Source organism: Cornus florida, unplaced genomic scaffold (genome assembly GCF_030987335.1).
Source record: "Cornus florida cultivar Cherokee Brave unplaced genomic scaffold, ASM3098733v1 CherokeeBrave_3.0.0_Hap2_Chr10, whole genome shotgun sequence".
In the NCBI taxonomy this organism is placed as follows: domain Eukaryota; kingdom Viridiplantae; phylum Streptophyta; class Magnoliopsida; order Cornales; family Cornaceae; genus Cornus; species Cornus florida.
The window spans coordinates 96941594-96963498 of record NW_026775580.1 but is presented as its reverse complement, the minus strand read 5'-3'; the positions used below and the strand labels follow the sequence as shown (position 1 = coordinate 96963498).

Genomic DNA, 21905 nt, shown 5'->3' with positions numbered 1-21905 from the left:
TCGATATATATAAAATATTAAAAGTGATTTTAAAATCAATTAATATAATTTTTTTTTTCTGAATTTTCTATCTTTGCATATAAAAATAATTTTTTTTTCCTGACATATAAAAATGATTTATTTACCCTTCTTTTGTAGTCTTCGGGTGCTTGTGCATTAGTTTGTCATTCCATTCATTTTTTTTTTTTGTTACGTAATATATTTAAGATTTTAAAAAAATAAATGTATATATATATCCTAAAACGAAATATACAACTTACTCTTAATTATGAAATATAAACTAAGTGAATGTGTGATTTATTTTGTTAAGATAAACTAATGGAGTAGTACTTAGTTGAGAGGTGATTAGGCATTGGTAAGAATGATCATAAAACTCCACTTAACCAAAATAAAAGGATGTGACATTTTTAAGTGGAATGTGTCTTGGAAGGGTATGTAAATAATTTATATTTTTTATTTATTTTTTCAATCGAAATGGAACAACTATGTTACTCGAACCAAATATATAAATTAAGGTAAAAAATCAAATAATATTATTATTTTTTATTTTATTGAATTTTTTATCTTCGCATCTGAAAATTATTTACTTACCCCCTTTTTTGTGGTCTTCGGTGCTTGTGCATTAGTTTGTCATTCAATTCAACTCTTTTTGGCCAGGTAATATCTCTTAAAATGAAACTTATTCTTAAAATACGAAAGATATAACTATAAATGAAAGATACAACTTACTCATAACAAACAAATGAATGTATAATTTATTTTGTTAAGATAAACTAATAATAATACTTAGTTGAAAGGGGATTAGGCATTTGTAAGAATATTCATGAAACTCCTCCACTTGACCAAAATAAAAGGATTTGACATTTTTAAGTGGAATATGTCCTGGACCTTGTAAATAATTTAAGTTTTTTTTTTTATTTAAAATTTTTTTTTTTCAATCGAAACGGAACAACTATGTTATTCAAACCAAAAACATAAATATGGTAAAAAATTAAATTATATTGAGCCACTTGGTGCATTAAAGTAGATTTTAACTCAATTTATATTATAGGTCCAATAAATAATATTTTTTCATAAAAAAATAATTTTGGAATCATTCCCAGAGAAAAGCCTGAAATCATTGTAGAATTTTAACGGTTGGTACTCAATAAATATATATATATAATTGGTCAGACAAATTCAATTACATTTACAGATTAATATTTAAAAAAAAAAAACAGATAAATCAGCTTAGCCTAACTAGGTCACTAATTAGCATGTCTAAATCGAAACTTGCTTAAGCTGATGCTCACATGGTAGTGGTCCATCACCGAGGCCCAGTTTGGTTGGTGGGGATTGGAAGGAAAAGAAAGAAAAGGTAATGGAGGGAAATCAAATGTTATGTTTGATGGAATATTAATTTATAAGGATAAAAAAAGGAAATGGAGGGATTGAAAAAAATCAAACTATATATGATAAGTTGGATTTGTTCCTTCCCAAAATGAGAGGAAAGAGAAGGAAATACTATTTATTTAATAAAATTTTGTTAATATTAAATTTGCCCTTATTTTTATAAAAGAAAAAATTTATAAAACAAAATATAATAAAAAATTTATTATAATTCTTTTCTTTTATTTATTTAATTATTAAATAATAATTACTATCATTTCCTCCCTTCTCTTTTATTTATCAACTAACTATATTCTCTCATTTATTTATCAACCAACCATACATCACCCTATCGGCTCAGCCTAACCAGTTCGGTAGCCGAACAGCATGGTCCTCACTGAGGACATACTACAAACACGTGCTACTACGTCATGAATGACTTGAGCGGAGGAGGACTCGAGATGGATTGCAGCGGATGGCATTTGTCTTCCGACTCTTCTTCGATATAGAATCAGACCTCACCAACCATTGACGAGCAATGGAGGGCACGATTCAATGCTCAGCCAACTACGTCCCTCTGTCCCCAATAAGTTTCCTGGAACGATCGGCGATCGTTTACAGAGACAGACTCTCTATCGTGTATGGGAATCATGTCAAGTACACCTGGAGAGACACTCTCCATAGGTGTATCAAGCTCGCTTCTGCTCTCACCCACTTGGCTGTTTCTTCAGGGGATGTCGTACGTCTATTTTCCTTCTATTCCATCTATTCTTCGCACCATTTATTTGATTTCTGTTTTATTTTCCTTTTTGTTATCTATTAAATGTCATTTCTTTTTTTTTTTTTTGCTAGTTTAATTGCTACACGTTCTTCCTCTTTTTTTGCTATGAAATTAAATTATATAAAATCCCAATTCGGTTGGAAATTGTCAATCTCATACTGTAATTGCTCTACAGTTGCTCTTCAGTGTGCAATATATTGTTATATATGCATACACAACTTTAGGAAGAAGCCTTAAAACCCACATTGGACTTTAGTAGTGAGCTAACAATGTTGATGCATATTATATCCAGGTTTGAAATTCCAAGTTGTCAGGATTTCTTTGCCCTGGTGGTACCAAAATATCTAATATCTTACAATTCCCATCAAGTATCCATTTTCCATGAATTATCCCATGTTTCCAATTTTTAGGGTGTAGGGGTTCTTTACTGGAACACTGATTAATATTTGCTCTAATGGTTGTATTTGTAGTCTGAGGCTATTGGATATTACCCAATGGCTCACGATGAGTTTTAATCATTACAGGAGACCTATCCTGCTAGGTTATGATGGACTTAGGCACCTAAGAGGTCCAATCCATCCTTAAATCATGCCTCTGCTTTGGCGTGGTGTGCTAGTCTTAATATAAACATTAAATGCATTTGGCCCTCAGTAGCTGCGGTAGTTTAGAACATTAATGTTTTGTATCGACACATTAATTGTGATTGTAAGGGTATCTGTTGAGGCATGCGGTTCACCGCCCCTTTGGATAGGCCTATTATCAAAGGCAGACAAGTTCTGACTTCTCATTCTCCAATCCAAAAATCCTTCTAAGTGTCCCAAGAGAAGATTGCAAGTACTCGAGATGACCCTACCTTCATCTCTCTTTGTACTACACAATTTTATATCAGAGTGTTTATGATATTAAGCATCATTGGCTTAGCATGATAATAGGGCTTTGTTTAGACTCGAGAAATATGTTATGCAATTTAATGACCTAGCGTGCCGCCAAGGTTTTGTTACGGCTCAAGGGTTGTGCTCTCGAGGCTTGATGACCTATCATATTGCCATGTTTTTGCTTATACACAAAGGCTGCTTTTTTTAGATTTAATGATCTGACATTGTGCCAGGGTTTTGTTAAAGCTTGAGGGTTATGTCCTCAAGGATCGATGACTTGGCATTGTATCAGGGTTTATTTTGAAATCGAGGATTGTATCCTTGAGTTTTAACGTGACATCATGGTTTCAAGAGTTTGTCCTTTCGAAGTTTGATGACCTGGCGACAGGGGCGGAGCCAGGATTTTAGTTCAGAGGGGGCACAATGCACTTGTTGAAATTTTTTTTTTTAATAAATATGACAAATAGGAAGTATAATTTTTTTAAATCAAAAAGGCAAATAAGAAAAAAATAGTTGTAAAATAATATACTAAATAAATAATGTAAAAAAAATATAGTTACAAATATAAGAATCAAAATATTAATTAATAATATTTTAATTAAATACAATCACAAATGTCATCGATAAAAAGAAATAAGTTAAAAAAAAATAAAAAAAAATACATCAGTGAAAAAGATTTTTTTTGAAAAAGGAAACAAAAATTAGAAAAGGAAAAATATATTGTACACTTGAAGAAGGGATATATATAACTTTTGTTTTTTTTTTCAAAAGGAAATTAGAAGAATTTGAAATTTTGAGGGGGGGCACTATTTAAAACTACCATAAAAGTATATGTATATACCAAAAATATGTATCTATGTATAGTAGGTTTGAGCAAAGTGAGGGGGGGCACGTGTCCTCTCTAGGCCTTAATTGGCTCCGTCCCTGCTTGGCGAAGTGCTATGGTTTATTCTCTTGACTTTTCAATTTACCACATTGTCGTCCTCGTGGGCTATAGCTGGGTGCTATTTTCTGTATTTTGACTTTTCAACATGCCCTGTGGCTAGCACTAATTGACACCTACACAGGGTTTTTCTCCAGAGATAATCAACAAGTTATTATTCAGAATGTTTCCATTTTCATTCAGGGAAAATAAATTTTCCATTTTCATGACTAATATATGTTTTCAATGTCTTTGGATAGCCAAAGCGCGTGGCTGAGTGGTGTCTCCTTTATTTTCAATCCTCTCATTTCAAAGGGAAAGGTAAGAGGTTCAACTCTCCCCAAAAACATTGTGGGAGTTCTTTTTCAGGACACAAGAAAAGGAAAAAAAAAATCTTTTCAAATTTCATTGAATTAGAAATCCTATTATTAAATATCAAGGGTGCTGGAGAGACTGATTGGACAAAAGCCTACAGTAGAACTAAGCATATAGAGGTGGACCGTCACTTCATTCGAGAGAAGATCATCTCTGGTCAAATTTGCACTCCATTTGTCACAAGTTCTCAGCAGCTTACAGACATTCTTACAAAGGGCGTCACTAAGATTGTGTTTGAGAATGCATTGTCCAAGTTGGGCGTTTCAGATATCCACGCACCAACTTGCCATAATGGTATGACTTACCATAATAGCAGAGATGTCATATATGCTAACATACGCATAGTCAAATCTCTGCTATTATGGTAAGTCATACCATAAATCGTGGTATCATATTTGGTAACACTCCCCGTCAAGTTGGTGCGTGGATATCTGAAACGCCCAACTTGGACAATGCATTCTCAAACACAATCTTAGTGACGCCCTTTGTAAGAATGTCTGCAAGCTGCTGAGAACTTGTGACAATTGGAGTGTAAATTTGAGCAGAGATGATCTTCTCTCGAATGAAGTGACGGTCCACCTCTATATGCTTAGTCCTATCATGCTGAACGGGATTTGCTGCTATGCTAATGGTAGACTTGTTGTCGCAGTAAAGTGAGAATGGAAGCGACACTGGAAGGCACGAGTCTGTCATCAAGTTTTTCAACCAAAGTAACTCACCTACCCCAAGAGTCATATCCCTATACTCTGCCTCTGTACTAGATCGAGAGACAACATCCTGCTTCTTACTGTGCCAAGTAACCAAGTTACCACCAATAGTGGTACAATAACCTGAAGTAGACCTCCTATCTGAAATTGATTTTGCATAATCACCATCTGTCCAAGCCTCAACACGTAAGTGACCATGATTGGCAAACAAAATACCACGGCCTGGACACCCTTTTAAGTAGCGAAGGATCCGAATAGCTGCATTAAGGTGAGGGGCACGAGGAGAGTGCATGAATTGACTCACGACACTCACGGCATAAGCAATGTCAGGTCGAGTCATGGATAAATAGATGAGCTTCCCCACAAGTCGTTGATACTGACCAATATCTGACAACAACTCCCCCTTAGAATCAGTCAGTCGATGATTCTGCTTAATCGGAGTATCAGCAGGACGAGCCCAAGTTGACCAGAAGCAGAAAGCAAGTCAAGAACATACTTGTGTTGAGAGATGAAAATGCCAGTCTTGGAGCGAGCCACCTCAATGCCCAAGAAGTACCGTAAGGGACCAAGATCCTTAATCTCAAACTGACAGCCAAGATAGCTCTTAACCTCATTAATTCCGGTAGTATCATCGCTGGTAAGAACAATATCATCGACATACACAATGAGAGCAACTGTCTTACCGCCTGAATGACGTAAAAACAAGGTATGATAAGCTGCACTTTGATGGAAACCAAACTTGAGCATAGCAGTGCCAAAGCGATCAGACCAAGCTCGAGGAGACTGCTTGAGGCCATACAGAGAACGACGAAGACGACGTACCATACCTGAATGAGCAAGAGAATGAAAGCCCGGAGGAGGAACCATGTACACCTCCTCCTGCAAATCACCATTGAGAAAGGCATTCTTGACATCTAACTGATATAGAGGCCAAGATCGAATTGCAGCAACGAAAACTAATACACGGATGGTATTCATCTTGGCAAAAAGGGCCAAAGTCTCCTGATAATCTATGCCATAAGTATAAGCATAACTCTTGGCAACCAATCAGGCCTTATAACGAGCAACTGACCCATCTGGATTATGCTTAACTGTAAACACCTAACGACAAGCCACAGCCTTTCGTCCAATAGGAAACGGAACCATGTCCCAAGTCTGATTTTTCTCAAGTGCTTGTAGTTCTTCTGTCATAGCATCACGCCATTGAGGTTATGTTAGTGCATCTGCAACACTAAAAGGAATAGGAACCGAGGCAACAGAAACAAGAAAACTCCGATAGGAGGGTGAGAGAGCATAATCAGAAACAAAATTAGAAATAGGGCAAGTACAAGAACGTTTACCCTTTCGAAGAGCAATGGGGCGATCATCAAGCGAAACAATAGTTTGAGAAGGCGGAGCTAGTGCCGAAGGAACAGGGCAGTCGATCGTGGGAGTAGAAGCTTGTACCTGTTGTCTCCGACTATAAACCTATGAAAAAGGAACAATTCCCCCTGCTGGAGGGGTATCACGAGGAGGAATCATAGAAGAAGTAACAGGTAATGGTAGAGGAGTTGAAGACGGAAGAAGGTGATCATCCATTATATTTAATGGGAACCATTCACTCTGAGAACCAACTGAACCACTATAGTATGGTGTATGCTCAAAGAAAGAAACATCCATGGATATAAACCGCCGACGACTGGGAGGATGGTAACACCTATAACCTTTTTGAGAGTGAGAATAGCCCAAAAGCACACACTTCAAAGCCTTGGGGTTAAGCTTTGTACAAGTCTGCCCCAACTGCTGAACAAAGCACACACAACCGAAGACTCGCGGAGGAATAAAAAAAAGAGATGAATTGGGATGTAAGATTAAGAGTGGGCTGCAAAATTAAGAATCCTAGAAGGAGTCCTATTAATGATGTAAACAGCGGTAAGAACTGGATCTCCCCAAAATGACTGGGGAACATTCATGCCAATGCAGATTGCTTTGGCTAAGTCAAGGATGTGGCGATTCTTTCTCTCAGAACGACCATTCTGTTGAGGAGTTTTAACATTAGCCATCTGATGCTCAATCCCAAATTCTGTACATAACCGTTGTACCTCCCCATAAGTGTACTATGTACCCTGGTCAGATCGGAATTTTTTAATGGTACGACCGTATTGAGTTTGAACCATTGTCATAAATTTTTTAAAAATGGTCTATACCTCATTTTTGGTTTTCATAAGATAAACCCAAGTAACAAGATTATGATCATCAATAAACAATACGAAATATCGAAATCCAAGACTAGAAGTAACTGGGCAAGGACCCCACACATCTGAATGAACAAGATCAAAAGGTGTTAAAGCAGATTTATTACTACTAGCAGGATAATTGGAACGAACATGTTTAGCCATATGACATGTTTCACAGGATAAATCTGACACTGCCACGTTACAAAATAAGGAAGGAAATAAATGTTTCAAATAACCAAAAGAAATATGTCCTAAACGCATGTGCCAACACATAAGCTGGGCTTTATTAGATGAAACAATATTAGAAAATGAAGCTGAATGTGCTTGAGGTGACAAAGGAGCATCCAACAGGTATAAACCGTCCATTTCACGCCCACTACCAATTGTCCGTTTCGACACCAGATCCTGAAAAATACAATGAGAGGGAAAGAACGTTACACTACAATTTAATTGTTTGGTAACGTTACTAACAGAAATAAGATTTGTAGTCAACTTTGGAACATGAAGTGTATTTGACAAAGTTAATGAAGGAGTAACTGATATGTGACCCTTCCCAGCAATGGAAGATGGAGAGCCATTCGCAAGGCGGACCTTGCGTTGGCTAGAGCAGATACTATAAGATTGGAAGAGTGAGGACATACCAGTCATATTGTCTGAAGCACCAGAATCAATTATCCATGGTGTTGAAGATGTAGATATGCTATGTGCAAACGCAATAGTACCTGAATGGGCATAAGTGGAGGTTGGCTGAGATGATGCCTCCATTTGGTTGAAGAATTGCTTGAACTTGTCTAAATCAGCTTGAGTCGAGGTAACTGGGGCAGAAGATGTAGAGGCAGGGTTGTCAGGAGTTGACAACGAGACTAATTGTGTAACAGAATGTGCAGAGGATCAAGGTTGTTGTTTCTGTTGTGATGGACGTCCATGTAGAGCATAACAACGAGATTTGATGTGACCAATTTTTCCATAATGATCACACCGTCCACGTTGTCGTCCCAAAGGAGGACCGGTGGTAGTGCTCTGAACTGATTGGGATGGTGAAATTCCAGAAAGGTTGGGAACCTGAACTGCCATAGCAGAACGATCAACAGAAGCAACACCTAGTGGATGAGTCCGGCACGTAGGAGTATGCATCCTCAAGAGTAGGGAATGAAGATAAGCCCAATAAATAAACATGAGCATACTCAAACTTGTCGTTCAACCCGGCAAGAAACTGAAACACTCGATTCTTCTCCACAATTCCTGCATATAAAACTTCATCATCTGGATCCTTCCAAGAGTGGAAGGAATCATAATATGACATCTCCTCCCAAATAGCACGAAGCTTGGCGATGTAACTTGAAACTGTCAAGTCACCCTGAGAAATCCTGGTGATATCTCGCCCCAGCTGGAAAATTCGTGCATTATTCTGCCTCTGAAAATAAGTGCATTGAACTGAATCCCAAATTTGCTTTGCAGTCTTCATAAACATATAGCCAACAACTATGTTTCGTTGCATCGAATTGACTAGCCAAGACATAACCATAACGTTATCTGCAAACCACTGTGGATATGCCTTCTCTGACTCAGCTGACTCTTTCTCAGAATTAGTAATATAGCCAATCTTGCCTTTGCCACCAATGAACATCTTGGCAGACTGTGCCTAAATTAAATAGTTGGAACCATCCAACTTCACTGTGATGATTTGAAGTCCTGGATTTTCTGATGAGTTGGTCGGAAAAATGGCACCACCACCCATAGAATGTGAGCCAAGAGAATTAACAGTTGAGGACCCTGAATCTGCCATAATCTGTCGCATGACATTAAAAAAACTCCAAAAATACCACAAATTCTGTTAATAAATCAAAGGGTCTCCTTAGACTATAAACAATAATAATGTCTCCTCAGACCATTCCAGAAAAATCCAAATACATACCTTTTTTAAGGAGCGCTACCCGCTTACATATAGCCAGACAGCCTCCTTCTTAATATCTGGAACCTCTTTGTAGACTAATTTATTTATTTTTTTATTTAGGTGTTGGAAACCAACTATCCCAATTTACCCAACCCTAGAATAGTGAAAAAGAAATTGTAAAACTTAAAAATACCTATTTTCGATCACAAAACAGTAACACAGAAAAACATGTGTAGGCAACGTCACACGATGTCACAAACAGCCTAAGGTAGCTGTCGCACAAGTAGTAAGGCTGCTGAAAGGTGTGGAAAGGTGTTGGCTCTGATACCAAGTAGAAATATATAAAAAGAAGCGAAAGGAGATAATTGCGTAAAGGCTTGAATGATATGAATTACTCATTCACAGCTTTAGTATTTATAGATAAAATGAGCACATGTTCATATTACAAGAAAGGAAACTAAATCAAATCAAAATCAAATCACAACTTATTCTAAAGCATATTCTATAGCATAGTCAAATATTTGTTATTATGGTAAGTCATACCATAAATCGTGGTATCATATACATATGCATAGTCAAATCTCTGCTATTATGGTAAGTCATACTACAAATCGTGGTATCATATATGCTAACACCTACTTTTGTTTTTCCTTGGATAAATTACACTGAAACTCCATGATGTTTGCCCTAATTACTGGTTGATTGAAATTTTTTAAAACCTTAAAAAACACACACTGGCATTTGGAGTGTGATACCTACCAGAGTTGTTGAGTAATTGTCGTGTCAGACATTTGCCACGTTATGAAATTACGTTTTTACCCCTACCGACTAACTAATAAAGACATCTTTAACCTTATATATGATGGGAAATAACCAAAGTACACATTAAAAGTTTTGTTAGGACAAATGTACCCTTTCACAACATATATAGTTTTTTTTCTTTAAATATAATTATATATCATATAAATATTTAATATACATACTAAATATAAATTTCATTTGTAAATCTCAAAATTTTCAAAAATTTCCAAATCACATGTTTTCATACATAATAAAACATTTTAGATGTGATTATGCATATAAAAAAAATGTCATTAAAACATTGCATATATTTAAAAAATTAAACATTGAATTAGAAGAAGAATGTAACGACCCGAACCCGGAGGTCCGAACCGTTAGCCGGGTCCTGACTCGGACCCGAGGTTTCCTAGGTCAAACTCATCGTTTCTAGAGTCAAACATCATCATCAGGATCGAACCTAGGTCAAACTCATCGTTTCTAGAGTCAAACATCATCATTAGGATCGAACTAAGCTTTCCCAATGGCTCCAAAACATGCCCTGAGACTCAAAAGTGGAATAACAAGGAAAGAAGGCAAAGTGGAACCAACCAGTGCATTTCGGTCGACTGATGGAGAGCTTCGGTCGACTGAAGCACACCCCAAATAAAACCAAAAGTCCAACAGTGAGATCCCGAGAGCAGCAAGATGGTTCGGTCGACTGAACCCCATTTCGGTCGACCGAAACAGGAGATGCTGAGAGCAAGTGAACGGTTCGGTCGACCGAACCCCATTTCGGTCAACCGAAACAGGAGATGCTGAGAGCTTGCAGGAGGTTCGGTCGACCGATGTGCCACTTCGGTCGACCGAAATGGCTCCTTCGAGCCCTGAACAATTGAGGTGCTACTCTTTTATAAATGAATGGAAACTGAAATGGGAACTTTGGAATGGTCCGAACTCTAACTAAACAATCAAAAATGTATCATCAACAATCATGGACTAGAGTACTAACACATGATCACATAATCACCTTGCAACATCATTTGATACTATTACATGAGTTTTAAACTTAGGCTTTACATCATGGACAATATACATCAAAATGGATTCAAGCTTCAAGTTACATTAACCTTTACATACTAAAATGAACTTACCACATCTGTTATATATGCTTACAAAACGAGTTCAAGTTCTACAAAATTTACTTCCAAAGTACTCTTCAAGTCCCCTCAAGCTTGAGGTGGATTTTCATCCGCCAATTCTTTACCGTGACCTGAAAAATGTTAAGTAGGTGGGGTGAACAATTTGCTCAGTAAGTGGCGCCTAAGACGCACCTCTTGAGTCCCCGTGAATCCAATACAAAGAATAGAACAATGGGAATCGGGGTCATACAATGTCGGGAAGAATACAACATGGTTTCCAATCTCAACATAAATAATATGATGCAATGAGGATGCAATGCATGCCGATGTCGCTCCCCATTTTCACATTTAAAACCATCACTTTCAAATTGTTAATATAACCCGCCCTTTGGTGACCCCGCAGCGACACGAGAAAAGGATTAGCTAGTGTCCCTGACCCTTGGTACCTCCGCGGCGTCATTATGGGCCCAGCTAGCTCAACCACGCTAGGGTGACTCCCTAGTTCCCTCTAGGCTATATTAACACTCCAGCCCTTTGGTACCCCCGCGGCGACCGGGTTTTCTCAAAACCGATTCAAAACAATTTTCTCCCAAAAATCCCTTTTTACTTTATCCAAAACATTACCCATCATGCAACCCAATGATGTACATGCATGTCTCGTACTTTTAATGTTATAATAATGAGGGATTTTCACATAACACCATGAGGCAATCTTTCATCCATCATTCATAGCATGTTAACAGCATATTAGGCATAAAAATTTATCACATAAGCATGCTTTTCACATAATACATTTAATACATGTCCTCACATAACCACATAGACAAAATCAAATCACTTTAACTACAATTAGCACAAATAAGCATGTTAAGACACAATTCAAGTAATTTGACTCACAAAAGTGCAAGAATATGCGGATTAGAAAACCCCTACCTCTTAATTGTGCAAAACCCTTGAAATGGGTCAAGAATTTCGAAACCCAAAGGGAGAACCAAAGCTGAAATTGTTGGTACTCACGCGTAGAGCTCGTCGTGCTCTCCGTTTTGCCTCAAACGGCACATAAAAATTCCAAGTAATGAGGATGGAATCTTGATTCAAAGCTTGGTTCCAAAAAGAAAAGAAAAGATGAAGAGAAATAAGAAGAAGAGAGAGAGAGCTACGCGAGAGTGAGAAAATTTGAGACAAAATGTGGTCTCAAGACCACTTATGTGGTTAGTGGTGGGGCCCACCAATATCATTTTATTTTTTTTAACTTTTCTTTTGATTAAATTTCTACACCAAACATACAAATAGATGCACCACCACATAAATACCACTTAATCCACATAAATTAAAATGCACAAAATGCAATTGGACCCAATCACAATCCCGTACATAAAACGTGAGAAGATGAAATTGCCCTTGCGTTAATAAAATTTCTGAAAAATTGAAAAATGCTGAAAATCAGAAACATCACAAAGAAAGTTGGAAAAAAAAAGGTAATTTTTTTTTCAACAATTGGGTGATAGACAACGAAGAATCAATATAGTTTTGGTTATAAAGAATGATAGATGTTGGAGAGGTGATGTAGTTCCGGCTCAGTTACTAAACATGACCAATCAATTCATGTCAATTTCATGTGGGTTTTGACTCTTTTAAGTGATAGTAATAGGGCTACTTGTTGGGGTAGTAATGAGTTTGCATCTACAATTAAAGTTTGTTTTTTTTTTTTTTTTTTTTTTTTTTTTTTTTTTTTTTTAATATGTTAATGTTGACTATTGTAATTGGAGGCAATCATGCCTGTGGGTTGAATTCAACTGTGTTTGTAGTATGTAAAGGTAATTCAGGTCAATTGGATGTTCCTTCATCTAATTTGGTTCGTGAGTATTTTGGGTTAGCTCTTGGGGCGAACCATAGTTGTGCAATTCAAAAACCAACCCTTTTGGTGGTTTTTGGGGTGGATGGGGTGGAGGTGGGTGGTGAAGAGAGAGAGAGTGAGTATATATATATATATATTGGGTTATTAGCATGGGGGATAATATGATCATTTCAGATACACATTGTTTGATTAAAAACTTGTTAACGTGATTGATTAGGGTTTACCTTTCATCTATTAACATAATTAGCGTAGTTGATTTATTAGCATAATTAGCGTAGTTGATTAGAGCTGACTTTGTAAACTTAATACTTACCTTATATGTATAGTATGTGTATAGATATGTACCTCCTTGTGAGAAGAATAAAAGTATCGTAAGATTTTTCTCTAGTTTTGACATGGTATCAAAGCCTGCACGATTAAGGTTTTTATGATTTACCTTAGCAGTCAGTGAGTCACCAATTTGTCTAAACTCTACCCATACCCATACTTACCGTCACTCTATAATACCTAAAATCATACCTGCCGCTGGCTATACTCTGCTTGCCGGTGGTTTGTCTTTCTCTTCGCCCGATCAGTTCTTGTCATTGGCCTTCTCTTTGCTTCCAATTGACTTGGTTTATCGATTTCTTGCCAAATTAACTATTGATTTCCGCTGCGGCTTATCGGCAAATCATTGATTTGACTTTACCCAGACCCTCTCGGCTTGATCTGAAGGTGTTGGACATTTGTTTTCGGGTTGACTCATCGCCAACTTCATTCTTCTCCTTTTGTGTTGTGAGTTTTTTGGGTTTTCCCTACTGCAACTATTCTTTTTATTGAATTTTGCAATATGTGTTGCTATAATTTTTGGGGTTTACAATCTGTGTTACTGTGTTCTTTAGTCAATATATATATATATATATATATATATATATATATATTATATAGTGCTACAAGTAATGGGTGACTTAAAAGATAAAGGAGATTCAACTTCTGCCTCTCCATTGTCTGCCTCAGTTACTGATCAGGACCACTTGTCCTTACAAATTACTCCAGATAAATTAAATGGTTCCAATTTTTCCACTTGGTCCCAAAGTGTGGAGTTACATGTCAATGGCTCCTGAAATTAGGGTTGTATTTCTTCCCTTGCCCATTGTCCATGATGTTTGGGATGCAATTGCTCAAACATTTTCTATTGGCAAAGACGCTTCACAGATGTATGAACTCCGTTGCCGAGCACATGAGACTTGTCAGAATGGTAAGACTAAGACTTTGACTGAGTATTATGATGCACTTCAAATTATTTGGCAAGAATTGGATTATCTTCGTCCTTGTTCCATGAAATGTGCAAAAGATGCGGCTACAATGAAAAAACAGATTAAGGAGGATCGTTTATATGAATTTTTGGCTGGTTTAGATCCCAGTCTAGACCAAATTAGGAGCCCAGTATTGGCTCAGGATCCGCTTCCAAGTATTCAGAATGCTTATGCTTTTGTGTGCCGTGAGGAACTTGGTTAACTAACTATGATGGCGGGAAAATTTAGTGATGGCTCAGCTATGAAAGTGGGATCTTCTCCTAAGATTGCATCAGTGATTCCTTCTGCTCGTACCATTATTCCCCTAGGTAGGTCCTCTTCTAATTCATCTGATTTCAAATCCTCTGATACTCAAGAGATGTACCTATTGTAATGGTACTAAACATGTTCAAGAAACAAGCTTTAAGCTACATGGCTATCCAGATTGGTATGTTCAGAAAAAACATGTCCAGAAAAAGGGTGGGAACTCTGGGTCTAAGGCTCATCATACTTCTGGTGACACTGACACTCAAATTGCACCACAACTTTCTTTGCCTTCTTCGGTAACCCAACCTTCTCAGCAAGTTTCTCAGGTTGATGCTTCTACCTCTTTGGTCAATACAGGTAATTTGGGATATGCCTTAAGTATTTCTTCTGTTCCTTGTGGTCAATCTTGGATCATTGATTCAGGGGCTTCCGATTATATGACTAATAACCCAACTCGGTTTGTTTCAAAATTTAATCCTTCTAGGAGTAATGTTAAAGTTGCTAATGGTTTGTCCACACCAGTTTTAGGAGCTGGTTCTGTTCCTTTGTCTCCTTCTATATCTCTTTCTTCTGTTTTACATGATCCTTCCCTTTCTAATAATTTACTCTCCATAAGTCAAATTACTAAGAATCTAAATTGTTGTGTAACATTTTTTCCTACCCATTGTGTTTTTTAAAATATTCTTATGAAGGAAACAATTGGTCTTTGTGGAGAGAGAGGGGCCTATACGACTTGGATTTGAGTGCTTCACCTGCTTTCAAGGTTGCCAAAGTGTACCAAGTTGGAGTAGAGGAATCCAACGCTAGAGAAGAGATTTGGATATAGCATCGAAGACTAGGATATCCATCTTTTCCTTATTTGCAACGTTTATTTCCTTCGTTATTCTCTAAAGTTTCTCTTTTAGATTTTCAATGTGAACATTGCATTTTAGCAAAACACCATTGTGCTTCATTTCCTTTAAATTTTGATAAAAGTGATGCCTTTTGCACTTATTTATTCTGATGTTTAGGGTCCTTTTTCGGCTCCTTCTCACACTGGTGCACAATGGTTTGTTTCTTTTATTGATGATTGCACACGAGTGTCTTGGGTTTATTTGATGAAGAATAAAAGTGAGGCGGCTTCTATTTTTCCAATTTTCCACCAAATGCTTCATGCACAATTTGAGAGTATCTCAAACATACTCTTGGTGCCTAATTCCAGCAACATGGCCTTGTTCACCAGACTTCACGTGTCTCTACACCTCAACAGAATGGTATAGCTGAGTGTAAAAATCACCATCTCCTAGAGGTGGCTCGATCTTTATGCTTTGCTATGCGTGTTCCCAAATTTTTTAGGGTGATGCAGTACTCACGACTGTATTTCTTATAAATTGCATGCCATCCAGAGTTCTCCAGTTTCAAACACCTTTCCAAGCCTTGTCTCGATATCAGTCTCTTCCTTCCCGTCTTAACAATCCTCCTAAGGTCTTTGGATGTGTTAGTTTTATCCATGTTCATCCGCATCAACGAAGTAAAATGGATCCCCGTGCCTTGAAGTGTATCTTTGCGGGTTATTTTGCCACCCAAAAAGGATATCGTTGTTTTCATCTTCCTATCTGTAAACTCTTTGTTTCTATGGATGTTACCTTCTGTGAGAAAGAAGCCTATTTTTCAAGGGGAGTTACTGATACTTCTCTTTAGGGGGAGATTGGGAGTTAGTTGGAAGAGAAGTCTTTTTTGGATGAAATACTAACTGTGCAAGGGACAAAGATAGTACCTGAAAAAAGGAGAAAGAGTTAAGGGTGTATGTGAAAAGAAAAAAGGTACATATGGATAATCAAAGAAATAATGAGGAAGGCACTGAGATAGGTTCGGCAGAGTCCCCTCTTGAACCATCGGACCAAATGGCTCCTTCTGAGGATATTCTTGTAGATCATCTAGAGGTAATTCGTACTATTCCTTCTTCTCTTGAGCCTAACCTTTCCTTTGAGTCTAACCTTGATATCCCAGCACGTCATTCTGAGATACAAAATGAATCTCAAGGTCCTTGTTATCCTGTTCGTCCTAATCAGGGTAAACCTCCTAAATTGTTTACTTTTTTATCTGGTAATGTTATCCAATACCCTATATCCAATTATGTATCATCTCACCGGTTGTCTAATTCATATAAGACTTCTACAAATCAATTATCCTCTGTGTCCATTCCTAATAGTGTACAGGAAGCTCTTGGCAATCCTAAATGGAGAAGTGCTACAACCAAGGAGATGAAAGCTCTTCAGAAAAACTCTACCTAGGATATGGTTGAACTACCGAGGGTAAGAAAATTGTAGGTTGTAAATGGGTGTTCACCGTGAAACATAAAGCAGATGGCTCCATTGACAGATATAAGGCTCGACTAGTGGCTAACGGTTATACACAAACCTATGGGATTGATTACCAAGAAACTTTTGCACCAGTGGCCAAAATAAACACCATCCGGGTCCTCTTGTCCTTGGCTACAAATCTAGATTGGCCTCTACGTCAGTTTGATGTGAAAAATGCTTTCCTACATGGAGAGTTGGATGAGGAAGTCTACATGGACCCTTCTCTAGGGTTTACTACTTCTTGTGATGTGGATAAGGTTTGCAAGTTGCGAAAGTCCCTGTATGGACTTAAACAATCTCCAAAGGCATGGTTTGATAGGTTCACACAATCAATGAAAAACTATGGATTCAAACAGACTCAAGCTGATCATACTCTATTCTTCAAGAGAAATAAGGACAAGATTACTGCATTAATAGTTTATGTGGATGATATGGTGGTTACTGATAACGATGACAAAGAGGTTAGAAAACTCCAGAATTATTTAGCCAAGGAATTTGAGATGAAGGATATGGGTACTTTGAAATATTTTTTTGGGTATTGAGGTGGCCAGATCAAAGCATGGTATTTTCCTGTCCCAAAGGAAGTATGTCTTGGATTTGTTGACTGAAAGTGGGATGCTAGCTTGCAAATCAGCAAATACTCCAATTGAGCAAGACCACAAGTTGGGGGAATTTCCAGATCAAGTTCTCACAAATACGGAACGCTACTAGAGGTTAGTTGGGGAACTAATCTACTTATCTCATACAAGCCCGGACATCGCCTACGCGGTTAGTGTGGTGAGTCAGTTTATGCATGGACCTAGTGAAGCTCACATGGATGTTGTATATCGGATTCTCAGATATCTAAAATCTCTCCTGGTAAAGGCCTAATGTTTTCTAAACATGGACATCTAGAGTTTGAGGGTTACACATATACTGATTGAACTGGATCAATAACTCATAGAAGATGAACTTCTGGATACATTACTTTCGTAGGTGGAAACTTAGTAATTTGGCGGAGTAAGAAGCAACATGTGGTAGCTAGATTAAGTGCAGAAGCATAATTCAGAGCTATTGCCCATGGGGTTCAAAAACTGTTATGGATAAAGATCTTGATGGGTGAATTGGGTTTCTGTCCCTTGAAACCTATGAGTCTTTATTATGATAACAAGGCTGCCATTAGCATTGCACATTACCCAATTCAACATGATCGTACCAAGCATGTTGAGGTAGATAGACACTATATCAAAGAGAAACTAACAGGTGGAATAATTAGCTTGCCTTCTGTAAAGACCGAGGACCAGCTAGCAGATATTTTGACAAAGGCAGTATCAAGTAGAAGTTGCAATACTTCAATCGACAAGTTAGGCATGCGAGACATCTATGCACCAACTTGAGGGGGAGTGTTAACGTGATTGATTAGGGTTTACCTTTCATCTATAAACATAATTAGCGTAGTTGATCTATTAGCATAATTAACGTGGTTGATTAGAGCCGACTTTGTAAACTTAATACTTACCTTATATGTATAATATGTGTATAGTATATATACCTCCTTGTGAGAAGAATAAAAGTATCGTAAGATTTTTCTCCCTATTTTTCTCAAGTTTTGACAAAACTATTAGAAATTGAAGGGGGCAAAAGAGACATTTAACATGACATCCTATCGGCGTTCTAACAGTAACGCTGATAGGGATTGTTTGTGTAGGTTTTAGCAAAATTTCAATCTACCTGTAACTAGGATAAACCTAATGAGGAATCGGTGTAACTTCTCCTTCTTCTATTTGTTTAGTACTCCGTATTAGTATTATTGTTTCGGCATTTTTTATCCAAATATTTCCATGTTTCGTATGGATACACTCAATGAAGTCTGTTCTAATTATTTGGGATCAGCTATTTTTCGTATGGATAATTTCCTATTTTTATTTCTTGAAGCTTCTTTGGGAATGCCTGGGATTTATTTTTTATTTTTTATTTTTGGGCAAAGTTGACTAATTTTACCACTCTAAATTCTAGTTTAAATTGATTTCACAAAGTTTAAGGGAAAAAAATGAAGAAATAAATTGAACTATTGTGCCCATCATAGGAATGGGATATTTTGTAATGACTTAAATGATTTTCTCCAACAAATAAACAGGTTATAAAAAGTTTGTTATTGTACTGATTCACATTGTAGTCTGTAGAGGCTATTCATGAGTAAAGGGGAGAAAATGGACTCCCTTTATACTGAAGGATTTTTAATCGTAGGTTGAATTCCTGAAATTTAATGAACTAAGAGAAGGACACAATAACTTCTCTAATTTGGCTTATGGGATGTAGCGATGAAAGTTATTCACGTTTCCCTTTTTAAATGTATAATATTCCTGTTCTTGGTCCTCTTTCATTTTCGTTCACGTTCTGTTTGCTCCATCAAAGTTTCTCCTGTTCCCTCTTTCTGTCAATTGCTTTTTAAGGTAATTAAGCATCCTTGAAAATGTAAATAAAAAACTTTTCTTTCCTTTTTCTTTCTTTATCATTTTCCTCACATTTCTCTTCCTTATCCCATTAAAGTACTGATGAACCATCTCGTCCTTCAGAATGCCACATTCTTGTTCGTAGTCTTTGCATTAAGTTTATAACTGTTGAGCAGGTTGCCGTGTTGGCCCCAAACATTCCAGCAATGTATGAGCTACATTTTGGAGTTCCAATGGCTGGAGCAGTCCTTTGTACACTTAATATTCGTCATGATTCAGCAATGGTGTCGGTGTTACTGAAGCATTCAGAGGCCAAGGTCTTATTTGTAGATTACCAGCTTCTAAATATTGCTAGGGGAGCAATAGAAATTATATCTAAGACAAGCACCAAGCTGCCTCATCTAGTCTTAATTTTGGAGTCTGATAAACCATCCACCAGCAGCAGTAATGTGGTCTCCACTTCTGGAAACTTGGATTATGAGAGTCTTTTAGCAACGGGAAAACCTGATTTTGAGATCAAACGGCCGAATGATGAATGGGATCCTATTTCGCTTAATTATACTTCAGGCACGACATCAAGCCCAAAAGGTGTCATTTACAGTCATAGAGGTGCCTACCTCAATTCTTTAGCCGCTATTCTTCTTAATGATATAGCCACAATGCCTGTATATTTATGGACAGTTCCAATGTTTCACTGCAATGGCTGGTGCCTTACTTGGGCTGTGGCGGCACAGGGTGGCACAAATGTTTGCTTGAGGAATGTCTCTGCAAAGGGAGTTTTTGACAGTATTGCTAGGTACCAAGTGACCAACATGGGTGGTGCACCAACAGTCTTGAACATGATAGCAAATGCCCCGGCTAGTGACAGAAACCCACTTCCAAGGAAGGTGGCAGTAATGACAGGTGGTGCCCCGCCACCTTCGCAAATACTTTTCAGGATGGAAGAATTAGGTTTCGGTGTTACTCACTCGTATGGTTTGACAGAAACTTATGGTCCTGGCACAGTTTGCACTTGGAAACCTGAGTGGAATACACTGCCTCCTCAAACACAGGCAAAGATCAAGTCCCGTCAGGGCTTGCACCATCTTGGCATGGAGGATGTTGATATTAAAGATCCGGTTACCATGAAGAGTGTTCCGCCTGATGCAAAAACAATGGGTGAGGTTATGTTCAGAGGCAACACTGTTATGAATGGGTACCTGAAAAATGACAAAGCAACACAGGATGCTTTTAAAGGTGGGTGGTTCCGAAGCGGGGACTTGGGGGTTAGACACCCTGATGGTTACATAGAACTAAAGGATCGTTCGAAGGACCTTATAATTTCCGGGGGAGAGAATATCAGCACAATTGAGGTGGAATCTGTGCTTTTTACTCATCCTGTGGTTCTTGACGCGGCAATTGTGGGAAGGCCTGATGATCACTGGGGAGAAACACCCTGTGCATTTGTGAAGTTGAAGGATGGATGTAATGCCAGTGCAGATGAAATTATTAAGTACTGTCGCGATCGATTGCCGCATTACATGGCTCCACGAACTGTTGTTTTTGAGGATTTGCCAAAAACATCAACTGGGAAGACTCAAAAATTTATCCTCAAGGAGAAGGCCAAGGCCATGGGGAGCCTTCCAAAGAGCAGAACCAGCAAACTGTAATGTATCTTCCACTGGGATATATATTGTTATTTGTAAGCTTATACTGGCATTTTTTTGATGCAATAAATTTGATCTTATTGATTTAAGTATTTGATAATCGAATGTAGATATGTCCAATTGACTATGTACTCATAAATTTATAATATATTGTGGCTGTTGCAAATTTCTAGCAACCATTGATTGTTTATTAGTGAATTTCCCAAGTTAATTCCAGTGACTGGGAAAAAGAAATATCCAGAAATTTATTTAAGGGGCACCTTGAACATGGTAAAATAAATATATGTAAGAGCAAAGCAATATGGGTTGTTTGCTCAGACGGTTTGCTTTGTCAATATGGGCTGTGGCAGTGCGCATTTGGGCTATCGCCTACTGGGTTGTCCCTTGCCACCTTTTCTTTTGGTAAGGTAGGTGTTGTACTTGTGGGATGGATCATTGGGATTGGAGAGGCACTGGGGTACTGGGCTAGGGTAGTGGACTGACTTATTCTACATCGGATCCGGATGGGGATGGAAAAATGGAATGAGTATATATGGGTTAGGTGTTAACCCTATCTAAGAGTTTGAATTTTTGGGTCGGAATTTTTGGGTCGGATTGTAAAGTACCCGACTTATTATAACTTGAAATAGGCTAGCGGGCTGGGCCAATGGTGGAACCTAAATCCAAGCCCTACTTACCCTCTTAGATGACCTGGCTGGATAGTACAACGGATATATACATAGAAATCCATTCAAACGAAATCATAAATATATTTAAAAAAAAAAAAAAAATTAGAAAAAAAAAAAAGAGAAAGAACCTCACTAGTGGTTTGGTGCACAATTCCCCCCTCCTTTCAAAAGTGAGCATTGTCAACCCTTATTTTTTTCAAAATGTGCAAATACAATTTTGAAAAAAATAATTAAAAAAATCATATTTTGCCTTTTTTCATTCCCATTTTGCCCTTCTCACATTATAATAAAAAAATAATATTAAAAATAACACCTACCCACAGTGCCGCCACCACCACCCACTGCCACCACCTTTTCTTTC

The 21905-nt window shown here is 37.6% G+C and overlaps 1 protein-coding gene across 1 annotated transcript; it reads left to right on the top strand.

Moving 5' to 3' along the window:
* Window positions 1-1701: 1701 nt before the first annotated feature.
* Window positions 1702-21052, top strand: LOC132276115 (butanoate--CoA ligase AAE1). Its single transcript, XM_059777385.1, has 2 exons — window positions 1702-2107; window positions 19407-21052. The coding sequence occupies exons 1-2, from the start codon at window positions 1907-1909 to the stop codon at window positions 20877-20879; spliced, it is 1674 nt and encodes a 557-aa protein (XP_059633368.1). The 5' UTR covers window positions 1702-1906; the 3' UTR covers window positions 20880-21052.
* The last annotated feature ends 853 nt before the right edge of the window (window positions 21053-21905 follow it).